The following is a 23,777-nucleotide window of genomic DNA, read 5'->3' as shown; positions in this document are numbered from 1 at the left end:
GATGGCTCAGGTGCCCTCAGGTCTAAAATCCTATAATTCCAGTTGAAGTGGACTCAATTTTTGTGTTTGTAAGATTAAGTGAACAACTCATTTAAGGATTTTAGGGTATTCTATAGTTTAGATTTTGGGAGGGGGATGGACATTAGCTGGCAGCAATTTCTCTTGTCACAATTCAAAAGAATTGCTGTCTTCATGAACTCTTCTACAGATAACCAGCAACTCAAATTCCCTATGAAACAAAGTGATAATATAAATATTATACATATATATGTGTATATATATATAATTTATACATATATGTATATACACATATATATAATTTATACTATATATATACTAGAAACCTAAAAAAGTTAATATGGTTTGCTAAAAATACCTTTTAATATCACAGAAGTACTAATCTAACAGACATTGGATTTCTTTCCATTCAATTCTAAATTCCTGGGATTATATTTAAATTTCTGAAAAGACTCCTTGGAGTACCATCTATCAAAATTGTACTTTGTCTAACTAAAGATCTACAAAGGTTAGATGTACAGCTACTACACATAACTACAATTACATTCACTTTCACTGGACTCCAAACAAGTCTCAAATAAGCACTCAGCTTCATCAGTAGTCAGTCCTTGTTTTAAGCTTCCTATATGACTCTGCTTCCTTGTTTATGAATTTCTCCAGATAATATGGGAAAATCAGAAAAAATGATTAGAGAAGATCTTAGCTGGGCAATCTCACCTTTCTAAAGTGTATGCCATGTACACAATCAGAGGCTAACATCTATCATTCTAGATCCACAGTAAGAATTCTTGAGAGTAATTCTATATCTAATACTTGTTTGGGAACACCTTTAAAAATCAGAAACTTACCTAACATAGAACATAGATAAAACCAAATGTTTAGGATTTCTTTTTGTTCTAGTTCAAAAATGAAAGAAAGAATAAACAACAGGACATTGGTCTGTTTACTTGTTTTATAAAATAATCTCTGAAGTTTAGTTAGGATCCTTATCATTTATTGTGAAGATAGTACTGAACCTGTTCTTTGTATGTTTCCCCACAGTCCCTGGCCAAAAGCAATAGCATTCTGATCCAGCAAATGTTTGAAGTGCTCTGGGGGAATATACTGTTTAAAGCTATATTTCATGTTAAAAATAATATTATGTAAAAATATATCCCATAACCCTACTTTGTTAGACATTCCAATCCTCCACAGCATTTCTCCAGCAGTGGTAACGGAAGCATGCTGATGCAGGTTATATGCAGTTCCTCTGTGCCTTTTGTGACCAATGGCATACATACGACTCTGGTTAGAACTAAGAAATTAGTTCATGTGAGGCCAGCACCTTGGCAGTTCTAACAGTTACCATAGAAGACATATCTCCACTCTTCAAGAAGTTAACTACACATAAAAATAACTAAACATGTTTATTAAATAATTTAGTAGCTATAAATAAACCTCATTAAACCAGACTGATGGAAAACAGAAATAAAACCACTTTTTGAAAATATATAATGCAGAGTTTCGATAATGGTTAATGAAGTATCTTTATACAGATATTCCTTTGAGTCTGCTTCAATAACTGATTATCTCTTAAATATCAGTAGCTGAATGCAGTAATCAAATAATATGCAAGATCTTAAGATATTTTAAAATTCCCTTCTTATTTCATAAAAATACAAACTTTGCTTCTTTAACACAAATGCAAGATGGACAGAATCCTAAATAATGAAATGGATCACATTATATTCACCTGGAGAAAGGAGAGCTGCCTTCTGAATGGCTTTTAGTGCAGTATTTTTCTCACCATCTGCTGAACTGCTTCCCACAGCCAACTGATTTACTGCAGTGTATAGTAGTGCCTTCTACAAAGAGAAAGGAAGGGTGTTAATCAATTCTTTTTATAGCTCCCTGACTTTCAAAGTGACTAAAAGTAGTACTATATTGGATATTATGTGACCCCTAAGCCTAAGAAGAAAAATTATTCATCAATAATATTATTTAACAGTAAATAATATTATTTAACATTTCCAATGTTAAATAATAATAATATTATTTAACATTTCCTTTGAATTGGGGCAAACTAACCTTTCCATGATTTGAGTCCAGAATATGAGCCACATTTCCTGCTACCGCACCTCCCTATAATAGTAAACAAATTATTACTTATATAAATGCATAAACTTTCACAAAAAAGTAAAAATTCAGACTGATAAAATCTTTACATTAAGTCATTTGAAAGGTTCACCTTTATCACATTTGTAACTTTTAAACTCCTTAAGTACCAACTTTAAAAAAGCAGTTTAATATTTTTATAAAAGAAAATCTTTTCTACTATGATCAGTTCAACTCTCCTCTTTTAAAATATCATTAAAGGTCCAAAAGTTACGTGACTTTACAGTAGTAACAAACAAATATACAATTTTCTAACAATATACAAGATTGTGAAACGAAGACTGAAAGAAAAAAAAGAGACCACAAAACTTATTTTAAGATAAACTAACACAGTTTTACTCCATGAAAATTTAGCATTTTTAAAATGTCCACAGTTCCCAGTAAAATAAGTAACTACAGTTCAGAGCATCATGGACCTCACCACCACCACCTCAATATTCAACTCAGTACTAAAAGTAAGGAAAATATACGTAGCACGATAGTTTTCATAAAGTCGATCTGAAATCCTTAATTTAAAAAAATTCAATTAGACATTTTACCTGAAAAAGAAAGTGAATTATAAGAATAACATAACAATCTATACATGTTCAAAAAAGTCCACCTCCTTCTTTGTATCTTCCATAACACCCAGAGCAGTACAACAGTACATGGAAGAAACTCCGTGTACTACTTGTTGAATGACTAATGAAAAACTTCACTAAATAACAGAACTCCCTTGCTCTATTAGTTAATTATTTTCCAGAATGATAATGTTAATATTGATACTTTAAAATTATATTATATACCACATCGTAAGTTATTTTGTCTTTTGCTAGAATTTAGAACATTACTCACCTTTGCATTTCGTTGAGTATACTGAGCAACTACTCGGGACAACAAAGACCAAAGAGCAGGATCAGCTGGGTTACTATAATGATCATCAAAAGCAGAGGGCTTAGAGATGGTAGTTACTTTAATCACAAAGAGTACCCCCCAAAATCAACATTTTATTTAGTATCTAAGTTAAAAATCTTTTAGACATCTAAAACAAGTTCAAATTAATTCTCTACATGTGGTTAAAAGTGACTGAATTTTTAGAAACATACTTTATATCTCCTATATACACCTACAGTTTTTATTAAAATAAGAAAGAAAAATCAGCAATGTGATGATTACAGAGCCATGAGATCCAATTAGGAAAGGTTAAGGAAATTTTAATACATTGTGTTCAAAGAAAACACAGAGATGAGAACTGTGGAAGGAAAATAAACTACAGATGTAACACTTTACTGCTAAAAATAAATCTAATAAATAACTGCTGTTGCTAGTGATAACAGGTTTCTATTTTCCAAATTTTGAATATTAATGAATGTTTGAGTGGCCAAAAAATTCTTAAAACCATCAAACTGGACGGTATCAGATAACAAACTGACAATATCACAAACTTGAGAATTTTTAAGGGCTTTCATATTAAAACAAGATTTGGTTCAGGAGAATTTGGGGAAAATGTTTTGTGGCCAGTTACAGGTCCCGTATGAGTCCTCCATGTATAAACTGCCTTTACTCAGTATTTCTAATTTTTTTAAAAAGCTTAAAAATCTTTGTCAATTTGTCAAAAATTTTATCTTAAAGTTTGTATTTATTGTATTATTAATGAAGTTTCAGATATTTTCTTGTATATTAACCATTTTTATTCCTTCATTTGTGAATAAACTTTTCATGTTCTTAAAAAAAAAAAAAAACGAGATTTGGGGCTTAATCTGAAAGATTTTCTGTTCTCTCTTTACCAACTGAATTTTTTATTTAAATTATTATAGAGGTGAAATAACGTGGAGTCAGTTACCTGATCCTATGTACAGTTTCATAAAACCACAACTTGGTTTCCAAATATATATGCTTACCTCATTATATAGTCTTAATAAGGTCCAAACATCAAAGACAACTTCATCAAGTATAACTAGACCCCAAGTTCACAAGTACAGAATTTACCTGTGAACAGCTTTAGATGCTTGTCTCTGCACTGCCACAGTGCGACCTTGCAGGGCATAGATCGCTGAAGTAAGAAGGCACCTCTGATAATCATTGTCTTTCTGTTTGCAGTGCTTCAGTAACTCATTAAGTGCAGCTTTGGACAGTGTTGCATCCTGCATTGCCAATCCTAGAGCACACAGGGCTTGAAGGCTTTCCTTGGTTGGTTCTTTTAAGATAGAGCTGTAAATATATTTTAAATTGCCTATTAGCCATGAGTACAATAGTCTGTAACTATTAAAACATACTTAACAGTTGGTAGAAAAAACAATTTACTTATAGATTCACCAAACTACAGTCTGGCTTTAAGATAACTATACAACTAAGTTCCATGGTTTCTAGGAACAGTAATTTCCCTGAATTTCTTTTTTTTTTTTTTTGGCTGTGTCAGGTCTTTAGTTGTGGCGCGCGGGCTCTGTAGTTTGCAGCACGCAGGCTCAGTAGCTGTGGCGCGTGGCTTAGTTGCCCCATGGCATGTGGGATCTTAGTTCCCCAACCAGGGATCAAACCCATGTCACCTGCATTGCGGGACGGATCTTTACCACTGGACCACCAGGGAAGTCCCGTTTCCCTGAATTTCTGAAGCAGTTAAAAGTACCAATGGCCTTCGCAGTGCATCAATAGCCGAATTTCCTTTCTGGTCATTTTATCTACGTTTAGAAACAAATATACAGCACAGTCTCTTTGGGTCACAGTTCTAGGTAAATAATTAGAATAATTTCGCTAAAATATTTAGTTCCAATAAAATCCTAAAAGGTATGAATAATAAAGAAAAATCCTTAACCTAAGATCTGATTTTTATCATTCGCAAAAAGCTTTTGTCTTATTGTTCTGTGGTATTTGAAACAAGAGCAATATATAATAATTACAAAAACTGTCTATATCCACCATATTCCAAGTGAGCACATTTATAATTGAAGGAGAATTTAAATTTTGTATGTAAACATCCAGCTTTTTTCTTTTCCTTCTTCAGCTGTGAAATCTGATTTAGCCTTATGGAGGTAAAAGTCAATAATGTATAGGAATCCTTATTAATTAAAATGAAGAAAACCTGAGCTCTTTATAAACTTAACAGTACTTCTAATAATAATTATGAATGTTGTACTGTAACAAAACATAGGAACTTTGAAAATTTTGTTAAACAAAGTTCATTAAAATATAATATAAATAGCTGTAACATTATAAAATATCACATACCTACCACTTTCTATTATTTTGGGGGAGGGGACAACAAGCTGTTTAGAATTTGATTTTGACAAACAACTACAAAGTCATGAATTTTCATGGGCAGCTCTGGAGTAAACTTAAAGCATCCACAGTAACTCTTTTTATGATAAGGGTTAATAGATGGAGGCATCCAAATATGGAAGAATATCAATTAGTTATAGTCATTTCCATCAATAAAAATAAACCACACCGTAAGTCGTAACTAAAAAAAAAAAAGCAAATAGTAAAATATAAATTCCAATACTAACAACAAAAGAAGAAATTCTAATTTGTGCCTTGGTTCAAAAGAGGACAAACCTATATACTCTAATATGTATTAATATACAAAATCTAGGGACTTCCCTGGTGGAACGGTGGTTAAGAATCCGCCTGCCAATGCAGAGGACACGGGTTCGAGCCCTGGTCCAGGAAGATCCCACATGCTGCAGAGCAACTAAGCCCGTGCACCACAACTACTGAGCCTGCACTCTAGAGCCCATGAGCCACAACTACTGAGCCAGCATGCCACAACTACTGAAGCCCACACACCTACAGCCTGTGCTCTGCAGTAAGAGAAGCCACCACAAATGAGAAGCCTGCGCACCGCAACAAAGAGTAGCCCCTGCTCACCGCAACTAGAAAAAGCCTGCGCACAGCAACGAAGACCCAATGCAGCCAAAAAAAAAAAACAAAAATCAAAATCTAAATTATTACTGAAATGACTACATCCCATTAAGCTAACACATGCTGAATGCACGGTACCTGCGTGTTGTCCTGTACCACGTGCTAGAATTTTACATGTAGTTATATATATCAAAAACTCTATGATGCTGGTAACCAGATTTTTTCCCCTTATGTACTGAACTTATTCACACTCCGCCTAAGCACCAAGGACACTGCTTTGTTCCCAACATAAAAATGCCAAACAAGATGAATAAAGAACAGGTAACTGAATTATTCATAGAAAGGAAGTCAAAGAAAAGAATGCCAAGGGGCAGGAAAGGGAGCAGTTTGCAGTGTTAAGTTTGAAAGAGGACATGCAGAGAACCAAAAACAAAGAAAAAAACATAGATCAGATAAAATACCTAGCCCTGGACCCAACAACGCAAAAAAAGGAGGTAAAGGTTTTCCCTCATAAGAGGAGAAAAGAACAAGAAAATATTCTACTATTTTTCCCCACTTCTACTAATGTTCAGAACAGTTTCATTTACTGTTTTAAACAGTAAGCCGAGACTAATCTAATCACAACTAATTTGGTGTTACTTTTGCTCTTGATTACTGCAGCAACATATTAGCATCTATGATTCTTTTTCTCAAGCTATTTGCAAATTTGGATATTCTGAACATATATTCACGTTACATGAGTATATCCATGTAAAGTGACAAGATTTTTAAAATTCTGATTGGTTTTCTCAAAATAGCTAAGAGGAGGAGAAAGAACTGCTTATTTATTATACAAGAAAATTACTTTAATCAGGATGGAACAAAAGTATCACCACGAATAAACAAAACCAAAGCTTATCGTATAGAAGTCATTCTCAACTAGTACCATCTAGTCATCTCCATCCCCCTAACCTTTGGCACGGGAGCATAAATTTGGAGATGTGGAGGCACTTCTTTCGTTTCCACAATGATTGAGGAGTGCTGTTAGCATCTAACAGACGGGGGACAAGGATAAGATCTTCCTGCAGTGGGGGAAACAATTCTGTACTATGAAGATCTGTACCACTGAAAATGCCAACAGAGCACTCACTGATAACCACTGTCCAATAGCATCCATTAATCATCTCCTGCTTCTTAAGGAATTAATAAGGTCAATGTTCCCCCCACACAAAATATTTCGAAAAGTCAAAAAATACCATACATGGCCTCCCTGGTGGCGCAGTGGTTAGGAATCCACCTGCCAATGCAGGGGTCATGGGTTTGAGCCTTGATCTGGGAAGATCCCACATGCTGTAGAGCAACTAAGCCCATGAGACACAGCAACTGAGCCTGTGCTCTAGAGCCCGTGAGCCACAACTACTGAGCCTGTGTGCCACAACTATGAAGCCCATGAGCCTAGAGCCCATGCTGCACAACAAAAGAAGCCACTGCGATAAGAAGCCTGCAGAGATTGGAACAAAGATGGTGGAGTAGAAGGACGTGCTCCCACTTCCGCTTGTGAGAACACCAGAATCACAACTAGCTGCTGGACAATCAACAGGAAGACACTGGAACTCACCAAAAAAGATACCCCACATCCAAAGACAAAGGAGAAGCCACAATGAGACGGCAGGAGGGGCATAATCACAGTAAAATCAAATCCCAAAACCTCTGCGTGGGTGACTCACAGACTGGAGAACACTTACACCACAGAAGTCCACCCACTGGAGTGAAGGATCTGAGCCCCATGTCAGGCTTCCCAACCTGGGGGTCTGGCAACGGGAGGAAGAATTCCTAGAAAATCAGACTTTGAAGCCTAGTGGGATTTGATTGCAGGACTTCGACAGGACTGGGGGAAAGAGAGACTCCACTCTTGGAGGGCACACACAAAGTAGTGTGCACATCGGGACCCAGGGGAAGGAGCAGTGACCCCAGGGGAGACTGAACCAGAACTACCTGCTAGTGTAGGAAGGTCTACTGCAGAGGTGGGGGATGGCTCTGTCTCACTGTGAGGACAAGGACACTGGCAGCAGAAGTTCTGGGAAGTACTCCTTGGCATGAGTCCTTAGCCCCACCAAAGAGCCCAGGTAGGCTCCAGTGTTGGGTTGCCTCAGGCCAAACAACCAACAGGGAGGGAACCCAGCCACACCCATCAGCAGTCAAGTGGATTAAGGTTTTACTGAGCTCTGCCCACCAGAGCAACGCCCAGCTCTACCCACCACCAGTCCCTCCCATCAGGAAACTTGCACAAGCCTCTTAGATAGCCTCATCCACCAGAGGGCAGACAGCAGAAGCAAGAACTACAATCCTGCAGCCTGTGGCACAAAAACCACATTCAAAGAAAGAGAGACAAGATGAAAAGGCACAGGGCTATGAACCAGATGAAGAAATAAGATAAAACCCCAGAAAAACAACTAAATGAAGTGGAGATAGGCAACCTTCCAGAAAAAGAATTCAGAATAATGATAGTGAAGATGATCTAGGACCTCAGAAAACGAATGGAGGCAAAGATCGAGAAGATGCAAGAAATGTTTAACAAAGAACTAGAAGAATTAAAAAACGAACAAACAGAGATGAACAATACAATAACTGAAATGAAAACTACACTAGAAGGAATCAATAGCAGAATAACTGAGGCAGAAGAACGGATAAGTGACCTGGAAGACAGAATGGTGGAATTCACTGGTGCAGAACAGACTAAAGAAAAAAGAATGAAAAGAAATGAAGACAGCCTAAGAGACCTCTGGGACAACATTAAATGCAACATTCGCATTATAGGGGTCCCAGAAGGAGAAGAGAGAGAGAAAGGATCAGAGAAAATATTTGAAGAGATTATAGTCGAAAACTTCCCTAACATGGGAAAGGAAATAGCCATCCAAGTCCAGGAAGTGCAGAGAGTCCCATACACGATAAACCCAAGGAGAAACACGCCAAGACACATAGTAATCAAATTGGCAAAAATTAAAGACAAAGAAAAATTATTAAAGGCAGCAAGGGAAAAATGACAAATAACATACAAGGTAACTCCCATAAGGTTAACAGCTGATTTCTCAGCAGAAACTCTACAAGCCAGAACGGAGTGGCATGATACACTTAAAGTGATGAAAGGTAAGACCCCACAACCAAGATTACTCTACCCAGCAAGGATCTCATTCAGATTCGATGGAGAAATCAAAAGTTTTACAGAGAAGCAAAAGCTAAGAGAATTCAGCACCACCAAACCAGCTCTACAACAAATGCTAAAGGAACTTCTCTAAGTGGGAAACACAAGAGAAGAAAAGGACCTACAAAAACAAACATAAAACTATTAAGAAAATGGTCATAGGAACATACACATCGATAACTAAATTAAACATAAATGGATTAAATGCTCCAACGAAAAGACACAGGCTTGCTGAATGGATAGAAAAACAAGACCCATATATATGCTGTCTACAAGAGAACCACTTCAGACCTAGGAACACATTCAGACTGAAAGTTAGGGGATGGAAAAAGATATTCCATGCAAATGGAAATCAAAAGAAAGCCGGAGTAGCAATACTCATATCAGATAAAATAGACTTTAAAATAAAGAATGTTACAAGAGACAAGGAACGACACTACATAATGATCAAGGGATCAATCCAAGAAGAAGATATAACAATTATAAATATATATGCATGCAACATAGGAGCATCTCAATACATAAGGCAACTGCTAACAGCTATAAAAGAGGAAATCGACAGTAACACAATAATAGTGGGGGACTTTAACACTTCATTTACACCAATGGACAGATCACCCAAATTGAAAATAAATAAGGAAACACAAGCTTTAAATGACACAATAGACAAGATAGATTTAACTGATATTTATAGGACATTCCATCCAAAAACAGCAGATTACACTTTCTTCTCAAGGGCACACAGAACATTCTCCAGGATAGATCACATCTTGGGTCACAAATCAAGCCTCAGTAAATTTAAGAAAACTGAAATCATATAAAGCATCTTTTCTGACCACAATGCTATGAGATTAGAAATCAATTACAGGGAAAAAAACATAAAAAACACAAACACATGGAGGCTGAACAATATGTTACTAAATAACCAAGAGATCACTGAAGAAATCGAACAGGAAATCAAAAAATACCTAGAGACAAATGACAATGAAAACATGACGATCCAAAACCTATAGGATGCAGCAAAAGCAGTTCTAAGAGGGATGTTTATAGCTATACAAGCCTACCTCAAGAAACAAAAATCTCAAATAAACAATCTAACCTTACACCTAAAGGAACTAGAGAAAGAAGAAGAAACAAAACCCAAAGTTAGCAGAAGGAAAGAAATCATAAAGATCAGAGCAGAAATAAATGAAATGGAAACAAAGAAAACAATAGCAAAGATCAATAAAACTAAAAGCTGGTTCTTGGAGAAGCTAAACAAAATTGATAAACCATTAGCCAGACTCATCAAGAAAAAGAGGGAGAGGACTCAAATCAATAGAATTAGAAATGAAAAAGGAGAAGTTACAACAGACACCACAGAAATACAAAGTATCCTAAGGAACTACTACAAGCAACTCTATGCCAATAAAATGGACAACCTGGAAGAAATGGACAAATTCTTAGAAAGGTATAACCTTCCAAGACTGAACCAAGAAGAAATAGAAAATATGAACAGACCAATCACAAGTAATGAAATTGAAACTGTGATTAAAAATCTTCCAACAAACAGAAGTCCAGGACCAGATAGCTTCACAGGTGAATTCTATCAAACATTTAAAGAAGAGCTAACACCCATCCTTCTCAAACTCTTCCAAAATATTGCAGAGGAAGGAAAACTCCCAAACTCATTCTATGAGGCCACCATCACACTGATACTAAAACCAGACAAAGATGCTACAAGAAAAGAAAATTACAGACCAATATCCCTGATGAATATAGATGCAAAAATCCTCAACAAAAAATTAACAAACACAATCCAGCAACACATTAAAAGGATCATACACCATGATCAAGTGGGATTTATCCCAGGGATGCAAGGACTGTTCAATATACGCAAATCAACCAATGTGATACACCATATTAAGAAATTGAATAAAAACCATATGATCATCTCAATAGATGCAGAAAAAGCTTTTGACAAAATTCAACACGAATTTATGATAAAAACTCTCCAGAAAGTGGGCAGAGAGGGAACCTAACTCAACATAATAAAGTCCGTATACAACAAACCCACAGTAAACATCATTCTCAGTGGTGAAAAACTGAAAGCATTTCCTCTAAGATCAGGAACAAGGATGTCCACTCTCACCACTATTATTCAACATAGTTATGGAAGTCCTAACCGTGGGAATCAGAGAAGAAAGACATAAAAGGAATACAAATTGGAAAAGAAGAAGTAAAACTGTCACTGTTTGCAGATGACATGATACTATACGTAGAGAATCCTAAAGATGCCACCAGAAAACTACTAGAGCTAATCAGTGAATCTGGTAAAATTGCAGGATACAAAATTAATATACAGAAATCTCTTGCATTCCTATACACTAATGATGAAAAATCTGAAAGAGAAATTATGGAAATACTCCCATTTACCATTGCAGCAAAAAGAATAAAATACCTAGGAATAAACCTACCTAGGGAGACAAAAGACCTGTATGCAGAAATCTATAAGACACTGATGAAAGAAATTAAAGATGATACCAACAGATGGAGAGATATACCATGTTCTTGGATTAGAAGAATCAATACTGTGAAAATGACTATAGTACCCAAAGCAATCTACAGATTCAATGCTATCTCTATGAAATTACTAATGGCATTTTTTACGGAACTAGAACAAAAAATCTTAAAATTTGTATGGAGACACAAAAGACCCCAAATAGCTAGTCTTGAGGGAAAAAAACGGAGCTGGAGGAATCAGACTCCGTGACTTCAGACTTTACTATAAAGCTACAGTAACCAAGACAATATGGTACTGGCACAAAAACAGAAATATAGATCAACGGAACAAGATAGAAAGCCCAGAGACAAACCCATGCACCTATGGTCAACTAATCTATGACAAAGGAGCCAAGGCTATACAATATAGAAAAGACAGTCTCTTCAATAAGTGGTGCTGGGAAAACTGGACAGCTACATGTAAAAGAATGAAATTAGAACACTCCCTAACACCATACACAAAAATAAACTGAAAACGGATTAGAGACCTAAATGTAAGACCGGACACTATAAAACTCTTAGAGGAAAACATAGGCAGAACACTCTTTGACATAAATCACAGCAAGATCGTTTTTGATCCACCTCTTAGAGTAATGGAAATAAAAACAAAAATAAACAAATGGGACCTAATGAAACTTAAAAGCTTTTGCACAGCAAAGGAAACCATAAACAAGATGAAAAGACAACCCTCAGAATGGGACAAAATATTTGCAAATGAATCAATGGACAGAGGATTAATCACCAAAATATATAAACAGCTCATGCAGCTCAATATTAAAAAAACAAACAACCCAATCCAAAAATGGGCAGAAGACCTAAATAGACATTTCTCCAAAGGAGACATACAGGTGGTGAAGAAGCACATGAAAAGCTGCTCAACATCACTAATTATTAGAGAAATGCAAATCAAAACTACAATGAGGTATCACCTCACACCAGTTAGAATGGGCATCATCAGAAAATCTACAAACATCAAATGCTGGAGAGGGTGCAGAGAAAAGGAAACCCTTTTGCACTGTTGGTGGGAATGTAAATTGATACAGCCACTATGGAGAACAGTATGGAGGTTCCTTAAAAAACTAAAAATAGAATTACCATATGATTCAGCAATCCCACTACTGGACATATACCCAGAGAAAACCATAATTCAAAAAGACACATGCATCCCAATGTTCATTGCAGAACTATTTACTGCAGCACTATTTACTATTTATAGTCAGGTCATGGAAGCAACTTAAATGTCCAGAGACAGATGAATGGATAAAGAAGATGTGGTACATATATACAATGGAATAGTACTCAGCCATAAAAAGGAACAAAATTGAGTCATTTGTTTAGACGTGGATGGATGTAGAGACAATCATACAGAGTGAAGTAAGTCAGAAAGAGAAAAACAAATATCGTATATTAACGCATATATGTGGAACCTAGAAAAATGGTACAGATGAACCGATTTGCAGGGCAGAAACTGAGACACAGATGTAGAGAACAAACGTATGGACAGCAAGCAGGGAAAGCGGCCGGGGTGTGGGGATGGTGGTGTGATGAACTGGGCGATTGGCATTGACAGGTATATACTGATGTGTATAAAATTGATGACTAATAAGAACCTGCTGTATAAAAAAATAAATACAATAAAATTTAAAAATTAAAGAAAAAGAAAAAGAAGGCTGCACACAATGAAGAGTAGCCCCTGCTCACTGCAACTAGAGAAAAGCCCACGCGCAACAACCAAGACCCAACGCAGCCAAAAATAAAATAAAATAAATTATTTTTTAAAAAATACCATATAAGTAATCACAGATATCAGAGACTGTTATTTTATTAAATTATTCCAAAAATAAAGAAACAGTTACAATTTATATTGGTGTATATACACATTTTTAAAGACTCAACTTTAAATGAACTTTATCAGGTTAACCTGAATACGAAAGAGGAAAAAAAGTCTCTTTGGAAACTTACAGGGCCAAAAACAAGCCAGTTAATGACTGCCTTCATTAAAATTTTATGATCCGAAGAGATCAGCTGATCAATTACTGTTTTTAAAAAATAAATAATACACACAGAGTACAGGATGGTTTTGAAGGATTGGATGAATCCAGAATTTAAAATTAAGCCATGATCTCTAGCTCCACCTGTGACTGTCAGTTCAGAACCAGGTGGGTCCAATCCCTTTTGTTCACAAAAATGTTCCTGAAACATTAAGAACTTCATTTTATGTTCCTCCAAATTTTAACCCAATATTTAAGTATCTGGTCATGTCGAGTGTTGATGTCAACTATACATACCATTTAAATAACAATGTCTTGGCTACGTCCATTTTTCCTTGTTTATACTCCGCTATTGCCAGAGCTGTCAGGATATGAGCTTTGTCTTGCTCTGATTCAACAGTAGACAAGGCTCTCTCGTAGGCTGTTACATAGAGTTGGAAACAAAAACAAAACAATATAAAAGCAATCCCGACTGACAAATGGTGGGATATTTCCTTTCCTAATACTTTTTTTTTTTTTTTTTTGCGGTATGCGGGCCTCTCACTGTTGTGGCCTCTCCGGTTGCGAAGCACAGGCTGCGGACGCGCAGGCTCAGCGGCCACGGCTCACAGGCCCAGCCGCTCCGCGGCATGTGGGATATTCCCTGACCGGGGCACAGAACCCGTGTCCCCTGCATCGGTAGGCGGACTCTCAACCACTGCGCCACCAGGGAAGCCCACCTAATCCTATTTTTTAAAAGGGTCTAACTAAAATTACATCTTATTGTTCCCTTGCTCTCAAGTGAATGGAATAAAAATTTAGAATATCTAAATTGGTTTAGCTGTTCCAAGGTGATTCTGGGAATATCATTTGGGTTATTATATGATATTTCTCAATTTCCTTCTTTAGAATCTATAGGCAGGTTTGAATTACTATCTTCAAAAGAAGTGGAGGTCTAGAGCCATTGAGGTATCACCCAGATTCCCAGGTACAGACCAGCAACTCCATTAAGCAGTACTTAAAATGAGCTGCACACACATAGGCTGGGCCATATATGTGGAAATACACTCAATAAGCATTTTTGGAGAAACCAAAATGTATATTACAAACAATGGTTGAGGCCTTCATTTATCAGAAATGTATACTGAAACACTGTGGAGTAGTAAATATTTGCTTTCAAATGCTACCTATACATGTACCCTAAGTGATCTTGGGTCTGTTTCCTCATCTAAATAATAAAGATAAAATTCAGTTCGCAACACTGCTAAAAAGACTATTCATCATAATAATGTACTAAAGGAAGGAACAGATAAAAAGTACCTCTTAACGTTCCTGACTTTCAGTCAGATTTTTAATAAACACTGCAACCCCTACCCCCATCTTAATATTACATCTTTCTGTATGTAAGCCCATCATGATTAAATTCTTCTCAGCTCTGGAAAAGTAGAAAGTATCCTTTAACTTTAAGCAACGCACTTACCTTTGCTGCTCTCTTTATACAGACCCTTCATAAATAAAGCCAATCCAAAACCTATGATGTCTTCTAACTCCTCAAGGGGTGTTGACTTAAAAGCCTGGATAGCTTTATCATATTCACCAATAGAACTAAGAAGCAAAACATAACTTACTTTTAATATCAAAAATCATTTTGGCTTATATCATCAAAATTCAGAAATATTATTATACTAAAGCTCTTTTAACAACTTAATCTACTTCATCTATCAGTGTTAAAGCTGCAGAAAAGCCTTATATTAAAATAGAAGGCGTTATCACTTATTTCAAACAGGATGCACTAGGGGGATTTAACTTCACACTTTTAAATTATGTGTGAAAATGAACAGTTCTGCTGAATTACAAACTGTCTTTTTTTTTTAACAAACTTGAATTAAACTCTGTTATAAAAATAATTTCAAGTTGACTTTGATATAGAACTCTAATTTTTTAAGCTTAATATGTTAGTTAAATATTACCCTATGAGCATCTTTGACAAGCTTAGCAAGTCATAACCAAACCCAGCCTCCGTGTAAACTGTTTATCTGCACATCCATTTTTTTGGAGGGCATATAGATACACTAAAATCCCACAGACAAAACTATACATTATCTTTTCGGCATTTAATAGGAATAAAAGTAAAAATTGTTATACATGATACTAAAGTAGAACGCTTTTTTTTTTTTTTTTTTGCAGTACGCGGGCCTCTCTCACTGTTGTGGCCTCTCCCGTTGCAGAGCACAGGCTCCGAACGCGCAGGCTCAGCGGCCATGGCTCACGGGCCCAGCCTCTGTGCGGCATGTGGGATCCTCCCGGATCGGGGACAAACCCGCGTCCCCTGCATCAGCAGGCAGACCCTCAACCACTGCACCACCAGGGAAGCCCCTAGAATGCTTTTTAATAACAACAAAATAAAAAAACGTGTTTTGTTTACTTAAAAATGAAGAGAAGTGCCACCACCTGGAACAGACTCACTGAACCTTTGAGATTCTGATTTCTGGTATCTATCACTATAATCAGAAACTGCTTCTATTTATAATGTGTTATTAGAAATCTTTTCATAAAATCTTTTTAATCTTGGAGGTGTGGGTGGGAGCTAAAAATACAGGCAATATTTGCTTCTAAAATTAATTTTATGAAGGTGAAAGAATTTAAAAATCCGTTAACTCAAATTTTGATAAATATTTAATGAAGGGAAGAGGACTACCTTAGATTGTTTATGGATACATACATGTATTTTTTTAATTAATTAATCTAATTTGTTTATTTTTGGCTGCACTGGGTCTTCGTTGCTGCACGTGGGCTTTCTCTAGTTGTGGTGAGCGGGGGTTACTCTACGTTGTGATGCACATCCCTCTCACTGCAGTGGCTTCCCTTGTTGTGGAGCACCAGCTCTAGGCGCACAGGCTTCAGTAGTTGTGGCACGCGGGCTCTAGACCGCAGGCTCAGTAGTTGTAGTATACGGGCTTAGCTGCTCTGCGGCATGTGGGATCCTCCCAGACCAGGGCTCGAACCCGTGTCCCCTGCATTGGCAGGCAGATTCTTAACCACTGTGCCGCCAGGGAAGCCCCCCATACATGTATTTTTAAAGTATTTTTTTAATGAACACTATCTTCAAACATTTGATAACTTTTGTAGAGAAAAGAATGGAACTAGAGAAGGGCACAAGGGGCTTCAACTTTATTTGTAACTTTTTTTTTTGAAAAAGAAACCTGAAACCTATTAACAGAATTTTAAGATCTGTTATATCTGAATGGTGACTATTCACTAAATTATGCTCCATACTCTGTTGCTATGTTTTGCATGTTTAATATATTTCATAATAAAAACAAATTAAAAAGAAATCAGATGACGTATTTTCAATGGGAGGTATAAATTTTCTTATAAAACAGTTACATTATATGAAACATCTAACTAAAGAGAACAGATACTTTGCTCCATACAGTTTCTTACGACAAAATCTTGGAACTGGCAGAGCTCTATCAACTCCTAAACACAACAATTTAAAAGAATTAAAAGGAGAAGCAATCAAAACAGGGAAAATTTTCTGTCTATAGATACGATTCAGTTACACGGTTATAAAAGAAACGAACTGGCTACCTCCGATTTCTACTATGTAGCTCCTTAAAAGATGTAGGTACTAATCCCAAAATATCAAACTACAGTTCTAATAATGTGTTTCAAACTGGAACATTGAATTTTGGGGCAGCTCTCAATTTGAGGAATGCCTCCTTGAGCCAAAAGTCTTCCTCCCACTAACACTCCTACTGTCCCAACCGAGTTCTATCCTCTGAAACAATTGGTTTCCAGCCTATTTTTTTTTCAATCTTTTTTTTGAAGTCGGAAGTCTTTGAGACTCTGAAGAAAGTGATATTGCTCCCTCCCCACCCCCAAAATGCACACATACAAAAATTTTTGTGTACTATCTCAAAAGGGTTTCTGGACCCTTAATCCCACCCCCAGTTTAAGAATATACATCAAATCAGAATAAATCTAATCCTCTTCCAATTAACTAGGCTTCTACTATTAGAAACAGTAACTACCTCTCCTGTCTAGTTCACAAACATCAGTTCTAAACCTGGTCTTCACAAAGGACACTGGGGCTAGGGGTCACTACAGGGACAGGAAACTGTTAACACAGCTTGGTACAGTGGGAATGATGTATCCTGGGGGAATGTCATCATCGTACTCATTCACACACAACCCGCGACTCTGGAAACTGGTCATCACCTCACTAACCCCACAGCTTTCACCAGAAAAACCTGTTAGGTTCATGGAATTAATGGGAAAAAAATATGCTTACCATAACAATCTGCCATAATTTCTTATTGTAACATTATAAGCATCTGTGTCTTCTGCAGTCTGTAACAACAAAATTGCCCTTTAAAAAAAGGACAAGGTATTTTAAATTACCTAAGTGCAACAGCATTCTTTTACTCTTCCTCCTTAACTGAATCTACAGATTTTTGTTTTCTTCATTTAATTCTACTAATTATTTAACTAGTTCCATAACAGCTTATTTATATTTTATTAAACTGGTACCACAAAAGCACTTAATAGATTTTAGATTGTCAGGAAAATAATAAAAAGTGACCTCTTAAGAGAAATCACTTACCATACTTGAGCTTTAAATATTCCAAAGATTTTAATCTAAACATGGGGAACAACTGGGTTGATGTTTTAAAGTTTTGACATATTTGAAGTGTACAGAATTTGAAGTACATAGTACACTCTTAAAATTATTTATATACTAGAAGTTTGACGTAGGAAGCCAGGAAATTGAGTGCTTTCATGTGCGTTTTCCTGCTACATACAGAAAGATATTTAGGCAATAATGAATTCAGAGGAGGGAATGAGTCATCAGGAGTCCCAAGAGGCTTAGAATAAATACAACAACATGCTGACAGCCCATATTTTTACCTTCTCATGCTCAGTCCCCTTGGGGCAAGCAGGGAAATGTCTCAACAACCAAAGGAGTTGGATATTTAATGACTTTTTTTTTTCTGTTAAAGATTAGCCAGGGAGAAATAGCCAAGAAAAGCTTTTAATGCCCCTGATGTTACATGAAAAACAAAAATTTGCCAGAGAAGTCTAAAAGATAGTATTACAGAAACAGTTTCATATTAAAGACTGTACCTGTGGTTAGATTTATACCTAATTTGTAATTTCAAGTCTCAAATACTTGTTTAAGGAGAAAACAACAGTGGTGATCAGTCAAGAAAGAGTGGTGTGTATCCAAGTGACTATGGAGTTGCCATTTTAAGCAAAGGTATAACCAGCGTTACACTCACAATATTTGTGATTATAATGTATACCAAAAAAAGTAGCAAGCATTCTAAAGCTGCCTAGTTTTCTCTGTTTAAAAATCCTGCTCACTGTTGTATCCTATCAAATTTCTACAGTTTCTTTATTGGTAAATTTATTGTAACGTTGAAAGAAATAGAATTGTGGGTTTTCATAAACCTCTCTCCACATACACCTGGCAAAATAACTTCTTGATTATACAGCCTCCAGTACCATCTAGTGATTACTTCTTTAACTACAGAGAGATCCATACAAGGATGGCAAAGCATTTGGGACACCTCGATTATTTATCATCTGACAAGGCTTCTTCTAAACATCTGTTTATTTAGATTTAGGGCAGTGATGTGCCTCAGAGGTTAGGCAATCAGGTCTTTTAACTTTTCGTCTAGTACTCATGAGATCAACAGTGATTTTCTTATTCACAGATCGATTAATTTTTTTTTTAATTTTTATTTATTTTTGGCAGCGTTGGGTCTTTGTTGGTGCACGCAGGCTTTCTCTAGTTGTGGCAAGCGGGGGCTACTCTTTGTTGCATTGCACGGGCTTCTCATTACAGTGGCTTCTCTTGTTGTGGAGCACAGACTCTAGGTGCATGGGCTTCTGTAGCTGTGGCATGCGGGATCAGTAGTTGTGGCTCGCGGGCTCTAGAGCGCAGGCTCAGTAGTTGTGGCGGACGGGCTTAGCTGCTCTACGGCATGTGGGATCTTCCCGGACCAGGGCTCGAACCTGTGTCCCCTGCACTGGCAGGCAGATTCTTAACCACTGCGTCACCAGGGAAGCCCCACAGATCAATTAATTTGTAGAGAATAAAACTTCAAGTTGATTTCATTTCCTCTCACTCTCCCGGCTGGTCATCTCACTCAAGCACGCTGTCCTTGTTTCTTCAACATACCAAGTCCACTCCTGCTTCAGAGCACTTGTTCTTGCTGTTCCTTCTGCCTGGAATGCTCTTTCCCTGATAACCAAATGGCTTGTGGCCTCACTTCATTCAGGTCAGGCCTTAATTGCCTCCTTAGGAAACCTACCTCTTAAACCTATCTCAAATTTGCTGCTTGCCTCTCTAGTGTCTAGCCCTTTACTTTACTTTGATTTTCTTTCCTAGCAATTGTTACCATCACAGATGTTTATTAGCTTACAATGCGCCTCCCCTCCACCAGAACATGAGCTCCATGAGAACTGAGCCTGTGTTTGTTTTAACTCACTGCTAAATTGCCACTGCCAAGGACACTGCTTGACACATAGCAGTTTAACAAATATTTACTGAATGAATAAATACGATATAGTAGACATTAAAGTGATTCAAAATAACATGTAATTTTTTCTCATGCCTTAAATCTCATTTCTTCTCTGAATAAACACATGTCTTTAATAATAAAGCAAGACAAACTGTAAAGGGACAGATTTTTCTAAAACCTGAGAGGTTTTCTGGTTTGGTTTTTATTTTTTTCTCTCTCTGTCTCTCTCTTCCTCTCTTTCTCTCAGGTTGAGCAACAGAAACGAAAATATAGCTGAAAATTTAGAACTGTATCTTTTCATATACAAAATGTAATAATAATAAATAATGAAAGATCAGGAAAAGAATCAGAACATTTTATTAGTACCTTCTTCATGAAAATGAGACTATATCTTTAAAAGGCCAACTGACAAATAAGGACCACATTTCAATTAAAGGGAGCCTTTACCTTTGGTATGCATCTGCTGCTTCCTTCTTCAGTTGTAGATGTTCATTTAAGTAACCCAACATTGTGAAAGCTGGAGCATAATTCTGAATTCTTTCTGGAAATCCAAAAATATCTTTTCTTTTCATGTGCATAATGGTTGTGTTTGTAAAATATGAGTTTTAATTTTTTTCAACATTTTAAACACTAGGTTATTTCCTGAGGTCATGGGCATTGCTAAGAATAGTAGTCTGATTTTATCCTGACTATAAAATACCAGTAATCATTTCAGAACTCTTTTAAATTACTGAGTAACATCTATAGTTACATATGGCTTCTACTTATTTTTTAAAGTTTAAACACTTTTTTATTCCCAAAGGTATAACAATTTGAAATCATAGCTCATGTTAAAATGGGTCATTTGAATTGTAAGGAAATCCAGTTCTTTGGCTAGTCACTTAAACCTTCCTGGGATTAAATTTAGCAACAATTTCTCTTGGTGGTTCTGTTCCAATTTCTATATATTTTTTTTAATTCAGTATTGTACTCTAGAAACAGAAGATGATTTGGGCACTTTCAGTGTAGTATTTTGAATTCTAATGTCAAAAAACATCATATATCTACTAACATGCAAAGGAGAAAGAAACACATCTGATCAACTTATGTTGGGAAGCAAGCCTTCAAATCTCTTAAACTGTTTAACAGAGTAGAGTATAATCACATCTTATGTGATGGTTAGGTTCTAACTGTCAAAGCATAAGGTAAAAATCACACGGTTAAAATGATTCCTGCAAAATTCTTAGGTCATCACACAAGGAGAAGGTCACCAAACTGAGTCAAATTAAGAGGAGACCCATAACCTTCATCCACTCTTACCCTGAGGCCAACGGTCAGCAGGACAAATGATTTATCTACATTTTCTCTTGTCCCCCCTCTCTCTTTTCTGCTTCTAAATTAATATTTTTTTGGCCAAGCACATATAATTGAATTTGTTAAATGAATATACGATACGGCTCCACTACAGACTCAAAAACCTAGCTATTTATAACTGTCAGAGACTGTTTGTTGTTCTAGGTATCTGAATTTTGCAGACGGCTAAAAATTTACCTTTTTATGTAAACCCTTCACAAATGTTTCCCATTCTGTAAGGAAACCTATCAATAAAATTTCTGATCATACACTTTCTCAGAGGTTCTAGGTATTCATTAGAGTCATTCATTTGGGCACACTGCATAACATTTTAATGTCCCGAAGTGCTGATGTTTATAAATGAACTGCCTTCTACTCAAGTGCCCCAGGCTCAATGCAGGAAGAGTATTACCATCCTGCATATTACAGTGATGAGGCATTTTCTCTTCTGCTTTTCAGTTTATCTGATTCTTCATATTATTCAACTGTCAATATTACTGCTTAAACGCCTTGCTTCTTTATTAGAATTTTGTCGAGGGATAAATAAGATGCTAGTGAAACTAACATTTCTTGAGCATCTAGGATATGCCAGGTACTCTGCATAACATTTTATATCTATCATCTCATTAAACCCTAATCAATAGACACTTTCACTCTTGTATAATAGGTAGGAAAACTAAAATTCAATTTGGTAATAAGCCCAAGGTTTCATCATGTCTACTAAGTGGTGGAGCTGAGACTAAACCCAATGTTAGTTTTATTAAGGAAGAAAGTTGTTATAATAGATGGTTAATTAAATTTCACCATTCTGTCCTTTTCCTAAGCCTAAACATATTTTTCCAGTATGTTGAAGAAAGATTAGGTGTTAAAGTGGGACGTTAAAGGCACTGGGTTTGGAACTTAAAGCATATTACCTCATTGAATTCTCACATCTCTGCAACCTCAGTATCATTATCTCTACTTCCCAAGATTAATTAAGGCAAGTAAAATACTTGGCCTAAGACTGCAGAGAAAGTAAACAGCAGAGCTAGAACAGCAGCAACTCAGGACCATTAGGCTCCAAAATGCTTCCTACTACATGGAAATCACTTCTACCTTGAATCAATAGGTAATAACAATTTTCAGCACTCTTCAAAAATCTTTGGTAAAGTTTAAAAAGCAGAATACTTGGCCGTGGGGGGGAAAGGGCAAATTCATGTCTTAAGGAGCTAATATTTAATTTGGAATTAATTTTAAATTTAATTAATTTAAATTCTTTAAATTATCTCAACAATTATTCATATATCTTGCCATTGTATAACAGGTGCCTTACCTGTGTATTTACTCAAAACCACTTGTGCTGCTGGAATTGCATTCATCTGGAGGATGTTGTACTGGTACAGCTCCGTGTCTCTGTTGCTTTTATCTTGCAATGTTGTACAGACCCAATACGCATAACCTATTGCTCCCTCCGTCTGTAAAAAGGCCAAAGTTAACAAGTAGACACAGGATAATAAATCTTCCAAGAAAAATTAAGAAATGAAACAATGTACTTCAATACAGTAAATATCACATCTTAGTCTTCTAAGTCAACTGGTAAGTGCCTTTAAATAAAGGGTCACTATGATACAACACAGCTAAGAACATATTTAAATCACTTGCTTCAAACCTAAGTAGAAGAATCAAGCAGGATAAACACAGGGGAAAAAACAGAGCCCCTCCTGATGGGTTGGTTTGCTTCTTCTCAGCATCATTTCCATAGGTCAAACAAATAATTACCAATCAAAAGAATTCTAAAACACTTTCATAAATAATCGAGAAATGTCAACCAAGTCTAGTATTTATCTCATTTTTTTTGTATTAATAGTTAACTCCTTTTTATTGCTTAGCATTCCGTAGGTATGGACGTACCAGTCTGTTTGTTTTTTTAACATCCTTATTGGAGTATAATTGCTTTACATTGTTGTGTTAGTTGCTGCTGTATAACAAACTAAATCAGCTATAAGTACACATATATCCCCATATCCCCTCCCTCTCGCGTCTCCCTCCCACCCTCCCTATCCCACCCCTCCAGGTGGTCACAAAGCATGAGGTGATCTCCCTGTGTTATGCGGCTGCTTCCCACTAGCTATCTATTTTACATTTGGTAGTGTTTATATGTCAATGCCACTTTCTCACTTCCTCTCAGCTTACCATTCCCCCTCCCCATGTCCTCAAGTCCATTCTCTACATCCG

The 23,777-nt window shown here is 36.4% G+C and overlaps 1 protein-coding gene across 13 annotated transcripts in view; it reads right to left on the bottom strand.

The window, feature by feature from the left end:
* The window catches only part of TTC37 (tetratricopeptide repeat domain 37), an 88,831-nt gene that overhangs the window by 20,426 nt on the left and 44,628 nt on the right, over positions 1 to 23,777 (bottom strand). For 12 of the 13 annotated variants that reach the window (XM_032625823.1, XM_032625822.1, XM_032625825.1 and 9 more), the window contains 9 exons: positions 22,876 to 23,017; positions 20,679 to 20,772; positions 17,996 to 18,073; positions 15,182 to 15,306; positions 14,020 to 14,143; positions 4,141 to 4,362; positions 3,007 to 3,079; positions 2,086 to 2,139; positions 1,751 to 1,862 (listed from right to left, as the gene is read on the bottom strand). In XM_032625823.1, coding sequence (XP_032481714.1) covers positions 1,751 to 1,862; positions 2,086 to 2,139; positions 3,007 to 3,079; positions 4,141 to 4,362; positions 14,020 to 14,143; positions 15,182 to 15,306; positions 17,996 to 18,073; positions 20,679 to 20,772; positions 22,876 to 23,017 — 1,024 coding nt within the window. Of the gene's footprint in view, positions 1 to 1,750; positions 1,863 to 2,085; positions 2,140 to 3,006; positions 3,080 to 4,140; positions 4,363 to 14,019; positions 14,144 to 15,181; positions 15,307 to 17,995; positions 18,074 to 20,678; positions 20,791 to 22,875; positions 23,018 to 23,777 lie in introns of all 13 variants that reach the window. The other variant, XM_032625814.1, reaches the window with a different exon arrangement.

Source organism: Phocoena sinus, chromosome 3, assembly GCF_008692025.1.
Source record: "Phocoena sinus isolate mPhoSin1 chromosome 3, mPhoSin1.pri, whole genome shotgun sequence".
Classification (NCBI taxonomy): Eukaryota; Metazoa; Chordata; class Mammalia; order Artiodactyla; family Phocoenidae; genus Phocoena; species Phocoena sinus.
Note: the sequence above shows the minus strand (reverse complement) of the source record. Positions and strands in the feature narration are given on the sequence as shown.